The following is a 12,683-nucleotide window of genomic DNA, read 5'->3' as shown; positions in this document are numbered from 1 at the left end:
CTTCCTTCCTCTCTCCTCTCTCCTCCTCTTCCTGCAGCTTCCGCTTCCTCTCTTCTTCTCTTCATCTCTCCTCCTCCTCTCTCCTCCTTCCTTCCTCTCTCCTTCCTTCCTTCCTCTCTCCTCCTCCTCTCTCCTCCTTCCTTCCTCTCTCCTTCTCTCCTCTCTCCTCCTCTCTTCATCTCTCCTCCTCCTCTCTCCTTCTCTCTTCTCTCCTCTCTCCTCCTCTATCCTCCTTCCTCTCTCCTCCTCCCTCCTTCCTTCCTCCCCTCTCTCTCTCCTCTTTCCTAGTTTTAATATCGATGTTCATCAATATGCACAAAATAAACTATTTATATTATTATTATTAAATATAAATAATAAATAAATATTTTATTTTTCTTACTTTAGATGCACCTGTAGAGGATTTTTTCTTAATACAATAATAATGGTTTTACTTTCTGTTTGTTCTTTTTTCCCCCTTTTATTTTGAAATTATTTTAATTGAAATATTTTCATTCATTTTTCTTGATTCATAATTTTATTTACAATTCTTGAAAAATATAAATAAATTAAAAAAATCCAAAATATGTTTTAGATTGTTTTTACACACAATGTTTGTTCCTTTTATTTAATAAAAAAAGAATAAACAAATATATAAACAATATATAATAGGTTTTTTAAAGATAAAATATGACAGTGATGAGCAATATTTAACTGTAACTACATTAAATAAAATCATAATAATCATAATTAATACAAAAAGAAAAAAGAAAAATACAATACAACAATACAGATAAATATAATTATGATAAAATAATAATAATGATAAATCTAATAATAAATATAAATAGTGAACGATATCTAAATTAAAAAGCATAAAATCCATTATCATTTCTAATAATAGAGAAAAAAAAAGAAAAGTCAAACAGTAAATAATGACACACACACACACACACACACACACACACACACACACACACACACACACACACACACACACACACACACACACACACACACACACACACACACACACACACACAGACAGAAAATATTTACCTTTGACACCAGAGAAGAAATCATGTCTTTGAACGCCTCGTCGATCAGGACATCGATTTTTAGAGTGGTACTGTTGCTGCAGAGAGGCGGGGGGGGGGGGGGGGGGGGTAGAGGAGAGGGGGGGGGGGCAAAAAGCAATATTACATTATTATTATTATTATTATAAAACTGAAGGAGAAGAAGAAAAAAAATGACTCTTTGCCTTCATGATACAGAACAAACAGAAGAAAAGAAAAAATCCAGTATGAACATCGAGTCCTCACACACACACACACACACACACACACAGAGGAGGGTGGGGGGGGGGGGGGCGGGTGGTGAGGGGGGGGGGCTGGGAAGGCGTGAAGAAACCTTCCCATCCGTGTAGCGGCGCTGAGTTAAGCAGCTAATAGGACCATTATGAGGCTGAAAGACATTCCCGTCCGCGCTGGAATCTGAAGGATACTTTTTGTGTGTCTGCCGCACAATTAGAGCCGCAGCCTTGTGTTCCTCTAAAGCACCGGTCCAGCTGCGACGACCAAAGCCTCACACAAGATTCAATTAATCCGCCATTTCATGTCTCGTTTAGCCCCCCCGCCTCCCCCCCCCTCCTCCTCCCCTCCCTCCTAAAAACATATTCATGGCACCTTTTCCCTTGAAGGGAGCAGAGAGGAAAAAAAAGGCTGGGCTGAGCTGAAAGGAGGCAGCAGCAGGGGAGTTCATCTCCAGGCGACAATGGCCTTTCAGCCGCCGACTAAAGAACACCCAAATTAAAAATTTCAATCAACAAAGCGAACAGATCGCTGACAAATTGCAGGTCCAGGGAGGTCAGCGCTGCCCCCCCCCCCCGTCCGCCCCCCCCCTCGTCCGCCCCCTCCTCACCCTCCCTTCACTAGGCCGTTAAAATGGCAGCTCTCTCTCTTTCATTAAACTCTCTTTGCATTAAAGCGTAACAAGATGGCGATGCTGCTGCTGATTAAGAAGGAAGGAAAGAAGGAAGGGAGGAGGAAAGACAGAGAGAAGGAGGAAGGAAGGAAGGAAACGAGGGAGGAAGGGAGTAAGGGAGGAAGAGAGGGAGGAAGAAGGAAGGAAAGAAGGGAGGAAGGGAGGAAGGGAAGAAGGAAGGAAGGGAAGAAAAAGGAAAGAAAGGAGGAAGAAGGAAGGAAGGAAAGGAGGGAGGGAGGAAAGAAGGTAAGAGGGAGGAAGAAGGAAGGAAAGGAGGAAGGAAGGGAGGAAGGGTAGGAAGTGAGGAGGGAGGAGGGAGGAGGAAGAGAGTAAGGAGGAGGGAAGCAGGGAGGACAGAAGGAAGGCATGAGAGAAGGAGGGAAACTAAGGAAGGAAGGAGGGAAGGAAGGAAGGAAGGAAGGAAGGAAGGAAGGAGGGAATGAAGACAGAACAAAGCAAACAGATCGCTGACATATTGCAGGTCCAGGGAGGTCAGCGCTGATCGAAACTGACCCAAAAAAGGAAGAAAGGTGCAGATTTAGCAGATTTGAAACCGATCTGTCCTCAACAGGAAGTGTAAAAAACCACCAACATGAATTTATGGATAAATCTAAACTATCTAATATATTTAATAATTTACATTTTAAACATGATTCTGTAGCTGCAACTAAAACTTGCCTCCGTAGCTCTGAGTCGTCTATTCTCAGCACGAAGTCTCAAAATCCAATTTCCACCCAAATATCAACAAATCACTCATCAATCATATTTTTATATAAATCATATTTTAGGAGCTGCCGCAATTTTTGATGAGCTCCAAAATGTTTAAGGTCAGGAGAAAAACAAAAAACAAATTTGACGTCCTGATGTCAAAATAACTTTCAGACGCTGCAAACAGGCTGAAAAACTTTCTGAAGTGAAAGAAAGAAGAGAGGAAGCGGAAGCTGCAGGAAGAGGAGGAGAGAGGAGGAGAGAGGAAGGAAGGAGGAAAAAGGGGAGAGGAAGAGAGAGGAGGAGGAGGAGGAGAGGAGAGAGGAGGAGGAGAGAGGAAGGAAGGAAGGAGAGAGGAAGAGGAGAGAGGAGGAGGAGAGAGGAAGGAAGGAAGGAGAGAGGAGGAGAGATGAGGAGAGAGGAAAGGAAAAGGAGAGGATGAGGAGAGGAGGAGAGGAGAGGAGAAAAGATATCTTCTTGTCCTCTTTCTTCCCTTCTTCTTCTTCTTCTTCTTCTTCTCCTCCTTCATCTTCTTCTTCTTCTCCTCCTTCTCCTCCTTCTTCTCCTTCTTCTTCTCCTTCTTCTTCTTCTTCTTCTTCTCCTCCTTCTTCTCCTTCTTCTTCTCCTTCTTCTTCTTCTTCTCCTCCTTCATCTTCTTCTTCTGACCACCAGGGGGCAGATGTGCTGCGATCCGGCAGCACCACAGTTTTTCTTTTCTTTCAAACTTTTCTTAAACATATTTTCATGTCAGGATTTATTTATAATTATTATTACAATTATTACTAAATCAGCAAATTCCTTTTAACAGCTGGATGAACCTCCTCCTGACTTCTTCTTTTCTTCCAGCGTTCCTACCACAGACTGAATAAAAGAAACAGACGTAACATCCGTGACGTCACCCATTGGTTTGTGGACTGCTGCTCGGAAGCCAATAGTTTCTAATCTAGGCAGCGCCATCTTGAAAATTTCAGGTGCATGCTGGGAAAAATAAAAGCACGGATTCTACTTATATGGGCATGAGGCAAGATGGAAGGAAGGAGGGAGGGAGGAAAGAAGGAAGGAAGAGGGGAAAGAAGGAAGGGAGGAGGAAAGGAAAGAAGGAAGAAAAGGAGGGAGGAAGGGAGGGAGGGAGGGAGGAAAGGAAGGAAGGAAAGTAAGGAGGAAGGAAGGGAGGAAAGGAAAGAAAGAAGAAAAGGAGGGAGGAAGGGAGGGAGGGAGGGAGGAAAGGAAGGAAGGAAAGTAAGGAGGAAGGAAGGGAGGAAAGGAAAGAAGGAAGAAAAGGAGGGAGGAAGGAAGGGAGGAAAGGAAAGAAGGAAGAAAAGGAGGGAGGAAGGAAGGGAGGAAAGGAAAGAAGGAAGAAAAGGAGGGAGGAAGGAAGGGAGGAAAGGAAAGAAGGAAGAAAAGGAGGGAGGAAGGAAGGGAGGGAGGAAAGGAGGACATTGGTCAATCAACCTGTCAATCAGGACGTAGCCACGCCCTAATGCATACCCTGCTTTATCGTCACATATAAAATCAGGGAGGCCAAAATGTCCCAAATGAACATCATACTGCATTGAAGAAGGCTTTAAACTAGCGATTGAGACCATAAACACATTTTGAAAACGTTTACTGAGGTTAGAAATCAAGTGAGAAGTTGGTGAATTCTCCATTGACTTGTATAGAGACGGTCGCCCCCCTGGTGGCCTTTTGATAGAATGCAGCTCTAAGTGCAGTGTTGGAGGGAAATGTGATGATACCTGGGCGGTTGGATGAGGGTCATGGGGCAGCGGACTGGACATACCACTTATCCATCAGGTAAAAAGGGGGGGGGGGGGGGGGGGGGGTGTTTTCTGAGATGTTTGCTCTCACACAATCTGTGCTCGTCCCGGCATAAAACACGACCCGGATTGATTCAATTATTGTTGTTTAAAGTTTGATATCTGCGGGGTAGAGCATAGCTAAGCGAGTAGAGCACCCGCCCCATGTGTTGAGGCTACAGTCCTCGCTGCAGGTGACCCCGGTTCGAATCCCGCACCGAGCAGTCCTATCCTGCATGTCATTCCCCCTCTCTCTGCCTCCTGTTTCCTGTCTATCTCTACTAACCTGTCCATTAAAGGCAAAAAAGCCCGAAAAAATATACTTAAAAAAAAAAAAAAATAGTTTAACCTTCCTGTCGTCCTCCCGGGTCAAATTGACCCCCTCTGTTTTGACTGTTCCTTCTTTCTTTCCTCCCTTCCTTTCTCCCTCCTTCCCTCCTTCCATCCTCCCTCCCTCCTACCTTCCTTCCTTTCTTCCTTCCTACCTTCCTTCCGTCTTTCCTCCCTCCCTCCTACCCTCCTTCCTTCTTTCCTCCCTCCTTCCTTCCTCCCTCCCTCCTTCCTTCCTTCCTCCTTTCTCCCTCCCTTCCTCCCTTCCATCCGTCCTTCCTCCCTCCCATCCTTTCTTCCTTCCTCCCATCCTTCCTTCCTTCCTCCCTCCCTCCCTCCTTTCCTTCCTTCTTTCCTTCCTCCCTCCCTCCTTCCTTCCTTCCTTCCTTCCTTCCTCCCTCCCTCCCTCCCTCCTACCTTCCTTCTAACCTGTCCATTAAAGGCATGAAAAGCCTGAAAAAAATATACTTTAAAAGTTTGATATCTGCTGTTTTCTCTCAACAACAGCTGCATCCAGAAAACTCATAATATATCACTATATGCCGACGATATGATGTTATATTACAGAGGTGGAAAGCTTCAGTAAGGCAAGTTTTCACCTTCTTTACTACTCTGCCTTTACTTGATTGGCTGGATGAGCTGGATCAGGTGTTTTTAGCCAATCAGAAGCTGCTCAGGTGTGAATAATATGAACTTGTGGAGATATTTTTTTTATTTCTGAAGTTCTTCTGAGTGATTTTCTTCCACCAGCATGTTGATGATTGAATGATTTGATTTCTTTTATTGACATGAAGAAGATTTTAAATCACGGGTGTCAAACATGCAGCCCGCCGAGGGGTGCAATCCAGCCCACTTTCCTTCCTACCTTCCTTTTATCCTTCCTTCCTTTCTTCCTTCCATCTGTCCTTCCTCCCTTTCTTCCTTCCTTCCTTCCTTCCTTCCATCTGTCCTTCCTCCCTTTCTTCCTTCCTTCCTTCCTTCCATCTGTCCTTCCATACCTTTCTTCCCTCCTTCCTTTTGCCTGTCTTTCCTTCCTTTCCTTCTTATTTCCTTCCTCCCTTCCCTCCATCTTTTTAATGGTCCGGCCCACATGAGATCAAATTGGTCTGTATGTGGCCCTTGAATGAAAATGAGTTTGACACCCCAGTTTTAAATCAAATAAGGATTATTTTTTAAGAGGTGGAGCTCGTGTGGAGAGTTGTGAGAGGGGGAAAGATGAGTAGATGAGTAGATGGAGGGACTTACCCATTGTTTGTCAATCTGGGGAATCAAACAATGATGTGCAGGACACATGGACATGCAGGAGAGGTGGAGGCATGAGACAAAGAAGAAGAAGAAGAAGAAGCAAAAACAAGTCAGCTGAGTTTAAAATACATATTTAGATTTAAACAGAAACAGTAATGCTGAAATATCTTCAATATAACAATCTGATGGTTCCAGTTTTAGCTTTTTATTCCCATTTCTATCATTATCTGATAAAAAAAAGCAGGACTTCAGTCAGAAAACCTCATATTTTGGAGTGTTTCTGAGCCTGTTGACCTGAATGAAAAGTCAGACTGAGGTTTGAAGCGTTTGGAGACTTCATGAAATCAGTTTGTCGCTCTCAAGTGGACCGATGGTTAAAAAAAGAAACCCCACTTCTTTCATTTCCTTTGAATGTGTTGAGGACTTGGTTTGTTATTGTGAAGCTGCTGCAGCCGAGCTAACACATAAACTATCACAGGTCAATTATTCTGCAGAAAAACACATTGGGTCCCACCTGAAACTCAGTCAGAACCCACTTGAAGCCCATGTGGTCTGACTGTATGAGCCCTATAAGGGATGTAAGTGGGCTAAGCAGGAATGGGCATAAACAGGGCAAGTTGTATGGGCCCCATTTAAGGTCCATCTAGACCCCAAATGGGCAAATATATGGGGTTTCCATGGGTCTCACCCAGTTGGGCCCCACCTGAGACTCAGTCAGAACCCACTTGAAGCCCATGTGGTCTGACTGTATGAGCCCTATAAGGGATGTAAGTGGGCTAAGCAGGAATGGGCACGAACAGGGCAAATCGTATGGGTCCCATTTAAGGTCCATTCTGATCCCATCTAGACACCAAATGGGCAAACATATGGGGTCTACATGGGTCTCACCCATTTGGGCCCCATTTAAGGTCCATTCTGATCCCATTTAGACTCCATGTGGGCAAACATATGGGGTCTACATGGGTCTCACCCATTTGGGCTCCACCTGAGACTCAGTCAGAACCCACTTGAAGCCCACCTGGTTTGACTGTATGAGCCACATAAAGAATGTAAGTCGGCTAAGCAGGAATGGGCATAAACAGGGCAAGTTGTATGGGCCCCATTTAAGGTCCATTCTGATCCCATTTAGACTCCAAATGGGCAAATATATGGGGTTTCCATGGGTCTCACTCAGTTGGGCCCCACCTGAGATTCAGCCAGAACCCACTTGAAGCCCACCTGTTCTGACTGCATGAGCCCTATAAGGGATGTAAGTGGGCTAAGCAGGAATGGGCATAAACAGGGCAAATCGTATGGGTCCCATTTAAGGTCCATTTAGACCCCATGTGGGCAAACATATGGGGTCTACATGTGTCTCACCCAGTTGGGCCCCACCTGAGACTCAGTCAGAACCCACTTGAAGCCCATGTGGTCTGACTGTATGAGCCCTATAAAGAATGTAAGTGGGCTAAGCAGGAATGGGCATAAACAGGGCAAATCGTATGGGCCCCATTTAAGGTCCATTCTGATCCCATTTAGACTCCATATGGGGTCTACATGGGTCTCACCCATTTGGGCTCCACCTGAAACCCAGTCAGAACCCACTTGAAGCCCATGTGGGCAAACACAGTTGGGGTCACCATGGAAACTGCAGACAAACCCACTTAAGATATGTATTTGCAACCCATAATTAACCCTTATGAGGCCCAACATGGACATGCTGGCTGGGTAATGTCTTTTATTTTGTAGAGCACTTCCTGTTAGTGATGGCAGTGAACGCCTGCACTCATCATTCAGAGTTGACAAGCCTGGTAAAAATAAAACAGTGACATCGTCCTCATCATCTGGCTGCCAACTTCTACATACAATATATAAACCTGATATATATGTGTGTGTGTGTGTGTGTGTGTGTGTGTGTGTGTGTGTGTGTGTGTGTGTGTGTTAGTGTGTGTGTGTGTGTTAGTGTGTGTTGATTAGCTCAGTTTAACCTGCAGCATCTTTCTGAAGGCTTGGTTAATGTGTCAGTGAGTGTTACTGTGTGTTAGTGTGTGTCAGTGTGTGTGTTACTGTGTGTTAGTGTGTGTTACTGTGTGTTAGTGTGTGTTACTGTGTGTTAGTGTGTGTTAGTGTGTGTTACTGTGTGTTAGTGTGTGTTAGTGTGTGTTAGTGTGTGTCTGCAGCAGCTTTCAGCGAGGACTCAATCAGCTGTCACACCTGACGAGGAGCTCAAATTGTCTGAAAGTGATCAGGAGGAAACATGTGACCTCCTCCTCCTCCGAGAGAGAGAGAGAGAGAGAGAGAGAGAGAGAGAGAGAGAACGATGAGAGAGAGAGAACGAGAGAACGAGAGCGACTGACAGGTGAGCGATAACGAGGGATTTAATTTCTGCTTTAAATATCATAAAAGAGAAAAGGTGTTAAAGTCAAAGATGAGGATTCATAATTTCTCTGTGTGAAACTTTCCCAACAGGATGAGAGTGAATCCATTAATCAACTCATCACTAGAAGAGATAAAATACTACTAACACTACTAATGATACTACTATATACTATACTATACTATACTATACTATACTACTGCTAATGAACCTTTATATACAGAGCACCTTTCATATAAGGGATGTTGAGATGGGCTTTACAGAGAAAGAAAAAAATACAATACAATAAAACAAAAGCAAATAAAATAATAAAATTTAAAATGTGTAACCCCCCCCCTGAAAAAAAACCTAAATAATATGAATATTAATAATAAAATAAATATTAATACAATTAGACAATTTGTAAAAACAAACAAACAAACAAACAACTAAATAATAAAATAAATAAATAAACTAAATAAAATATAAAAATAAAAAATAAATTAATTAATAAACAGACAAAAAAAGTAAATGAATGAGACAATTTGTAAAAAATAAATAATCATAAAATAAATAAACAGAAAAAAAAAATAATAATAATCAGATAAAATAAATAAATAAATGAGACAATTTGTAAAAAAGAAAATCATAAAATAAATAAATAAATGAATAATCAGGTAAAATAAATAAATTAATAAATACCAGCTCAGGTGTTTCCTCTGAAGTCTCCATGTGCGTTTCTACTATTACTTTTAATATTGAATTATTGAAAGACACAATTTGTGTGTGTGTGTGTGTGTGTGTGTGTGTGTGTGTGTGTGTGTGTGTGTGTGTGTGTGTGTGTGTGTGTGTGTGACGAGAGGAAGACGATGAAGGTGAAGAGAACAGCCTGTGTGTGTGTGTGTGTGTGTGTCTGTGTGTGTGTGTGTGTGTGTGTGTGTGTGTGTGTGTGTGTGTGAAGGTTCTGCTCTCAGCGTGCTTAGCTCTCTGTCAGGACTCTGCCAGCCTCCGAGGGTTTCCTCTCAGCGGCTCCAAGGCTGCAGCCTCACACTCGCTTCACGGCCGTCCATTTAACGGCTGGTGTCGAGCGTTTGGCCGCTTCAAGTGTACACACACACACCTGAACTGTGTGTGTGTGTGTGTGTGTGTGTGTGTGTGTGTGTGTGTGTGTGTGTGTGTGTGTGTGTGAGGAAATGAAAGGACCTGACTGTTTGACTCTGAGAATAAAAGACTGCTTAAGGTTTGGTAAGATGTGCAATTAATAAATATGTTTAAACTAGGGCTGTCAAACCATTAATTTTTTTAATCGCGATTAATCGCAGAGTTTCCATAGTTAATCGCGATTAATGCTGTTTTGAATAGCATGTTTAAAATCCTGTTATTTTACATTTCAAGGCAGTTTTAAGTGATGTACTTCCTGTTTATGATGTACTTCCTGTTTATGATGTCAGACGGGTTAGGGTTAGGTAACTGGTGAGTACTTCCTGTTTGTGATGTACTTCCTGTTTCTGATGTACTTCCTGTTTGTGATGTCAGACGGGTTAGGGTTAGGTAACTGGTGAGTTTTACCTCAGTGATGTACTTCCTGTTTGTGATGTCAGACGGGTTAGGGTTAGGTAACGGGTGAGTACTTCCTGTTTGTGATGTCAGACGGGTTAGGGTTAGGTAACGGGTGAGTACTTCCTGTTTGTGATGTCAGACGGGTTAGGGTTAGGTAACGGGTGAGTACTTCCTGTTTGTGATGTCAGACGGGTTAGGGTGAGTTTTACCTCCTGGCCGGTGTCCAGCACGCAGAGTTTGGCGCACTGCTTCTTGGCGTCCATCAGCACGTTGAACATCGTGCAGACCGACAGCGGCACCCGGAAGTCCGTCGACTTATTTCCTTTCTGCATTTTGGCATCGAACGCTGATTTTGTTCTGAGGGACAAAAAAATAAAATAAACCACAAAACAGTTTTTATGATTGTTTCCTCAAAAAATTGTTTCCTCATCTCTTTTGACTGTTCCTTTCTTTCATTTCCTTCCTTCTTCCTTCTTTAATTTTTCCTACGTTCTTCCCCTCCTTCCCTCTTTCTTTATTGCTTGCTCCTTACATACTTTTTTCCTCACTTCCTTCCTTCCTCCTTTCCTCCCTCCATTCCTTCTTTCCTCCTTTCCTTCTCTCCGTACTTCCTTCCTCTTTTCCTCCCTCCCTCCCTCCTTACTCCTTTCTTTCCTTCCTTCCTTACTCTTTTCTTTCCTTATTTCCTCCCTCCCTCCCTTCCTTCTTCCCATCCTTCTCTACTTCCTTCCTCTTTACCTCCCTTCCTCCCTCCTTACTCCTTTCCTCCCTCCTTCCTTCCTTTCTTCCTTCCTTCCTCTTTACCTCCCTCCTTACTTCTTACTCCTTTCTTTCCTTCCTCCCTTCCTTCCTCTTTATCTCCCTTCCTCCCTCCTTACTCCTTTCTTTCCTTCTTTCCTTCCTTCCTCCAATCCTTCTCTCCTTCCTCCCTTCCTTCCTCTTTATCTCCCTCCCTCCCTCCTTACTACTTTCTTTCCTTCCTCCCTTCCTTCCTCTTTACCTCCCTCCCTCCCTCCTTACTCCTTTCTTTCCTTCTTTCCTTCCTCCAATCCTTCTCTCCTTCCTTCCTCCCTTCCTTCCTCTTTACCTCCCTCCCTCCCTCCTTACTCCTTTCTTTCCTCCCTTCCATCCTTCCTTTCCTCCTGTCCTTCCTTGACCTGAGGACAGCCCAGCAGCTTCTTCAGTCTGACCTTTTGACGCAGGCCTCCATCATGTCGCTCGCCATCAGCTTGAGTCGTTGCTCCAGATGTTTGGCGAACTCGGGCTCGGGCCAGTGGAGGTCGAGCACGAACATCTGCAGAGCGTCCAGCTTCCAGAACAAATCCTCCGAGGTGGCCGAGCCGTTACTGCGGAGAGGAAGGAAGGAAGGAAGGAAGGAAGGAAGGAAGGAAGGAAGGAAGCCGTTACTGCGGAGAGGACGGAGCACATATGAGAACATAGAGGTTCATTCAAGGGCCACATAATGCACCAATTTAATCTCAATGTGGGCCGGATCATTGAACAGATGGAAGGAAGGAAGGAAGGAAGGAAGGAAGGAAGGAAAGAAGGAAAATAAGACAGGAAGGAAGGAAGGAAAATAAGACAGGAAGGAAGGAAAGAAGGAAGAAAAAGAAGACATGAAGGAAGGAAGGAAGGAAGGAAGGAAGGACGGAAGGAAGAAAAATAAGACAGGAAGGAAGGAAGGAAGGAAGGAAGAAAAAGAAGACAGGAAGGAAAGAAGGAAGAAAAAGAAGACAGAAAAGAAGGAAGGGAGGAATAAGGAAAGTGGGCCAGATAAGACACCTCGGCGGGCCAGATCTGATTCTTTCCTTTCCTTCCTTCCTTCCTTCCTTCCTTCCTTCCTCCCTCCCTCCCTCCCTCCCTCCCTCCCTCCCTTCCTTCTTTCCTTTTCTCCCTCCCTTCCGCCCTCCCTCCTTTCCTTTCTTCTTCCTCCCATCCTTCATTGACTCAAGGACAACAGGAGGGTTAACATGTATGAAGAACATGTTTTAATGCTGATTCTTGATTATTTAATTTAATTAACAGGTTAAATTTACACATTTGCATAAATTAAAAATGTGTATCAGCTTCCCAAAATGTAAAAAAGATGCATTTCATTTCCATTTTTGTATATTTGGGCTCACACGAGGTAAAGTCTGGCTAAATTAAAAAGTGTAATATGTTGTTTTTGCAGCTCTACAGTATAAAAACTGAGTCAGATTTGACCGTGAACAGCATGTTAGTATCTCAGTATCTCGCCCCTGAGTTACAACAGAGAGCGGAGCGGCGTGGACACTCTTCCTCAACAGGTTTTACAAGTCAGTAAAAAGCAGCGCCGAGGAAGGAAAGAAGGAAGGAAGGAAGGAAGGAAGGAAGGAAGGAAGGAAAAGAAGACAGGAAGGAAGGAAGGAAGGAAAAGAAGACAGGAAGGAAGGAAGGAAGAAAGGAAAAGAAGATAGGGAGGAAGGAAAGAAGAAAGGAAGGAAGGAAGGAAGGAAGGAAGGAAAATAAGACATGAAGGACGGAAGGAAGGAAGGAAAGAAGGAAGGAAGGAAGGAAGAAAGGAAAAGAAGACAGGAAGGAAGGAAGAAAGGGAAATAAGACAGGAAGAAAAATAAGACAGGAAGGAAGGAAGGAAAATAAGACAGGAAGGAAGGAAGGAAGGAAGGACGGAAAATAAGACAAGAAGGAAGGAAGAAAGGAAGAAAAAGAAGACAGGAAGGAAGGAAAGAAGGAAGAAAAAGAAGACATGAAGGAAGGAAGGAAGG

At 43.7% G+C, this 12,683-nt stretch overlaps 1 protein-coding gene across 1 annotated transcript in view; it reads right to left on the bottom strand.

Moving 5' to 3' along the window:
• Positions 1-11,230, bottom strand: part of cadps2 (Ca++-dependent secretion activator 2) — a 32,689-nt gene extending 21,459 nt beyond the window's left edge. The window contains 5 exon segments of the mRNA XM_053319377.1: positions 1,039-1,098; positions 1,100-1,114; positions 6,042-6,056; positions 10,146-10,293; positions 11,127-11,230. Of these exon segments, the coding sequence (XP_053175352.1) occupies positions 1,039-1,098; positions 1,100-1,114; positions 6,042-6,056; positions 10,146-10,293; positions 11,127-11,230 (342 nt within the window).
• Positions 11,231-12,683: the final 1,453 nt, after the last annotated feature.

Source organism: Scomber japonicus, chromosome 5 (assembly GCF_027409825.1).
Source record: "Scomber japonicus isolate fScoJap1 chromosome 5, fScoJap1.pri, whole genome shotgun sequence".
In the NCBI taxonomy this organism is placed as follows: domain Eukaryota; kingdom Metazoa; phylum Chordata; class Actinopteri; order Scombriformes; family Scombridae; genus Scomber; species Scomber japonicus.
The sequence above is the reverse complement of the archived record's forward strand: the minus strand, read 5'-3'. Positions and strand labels throughout refer to the sequence as shown.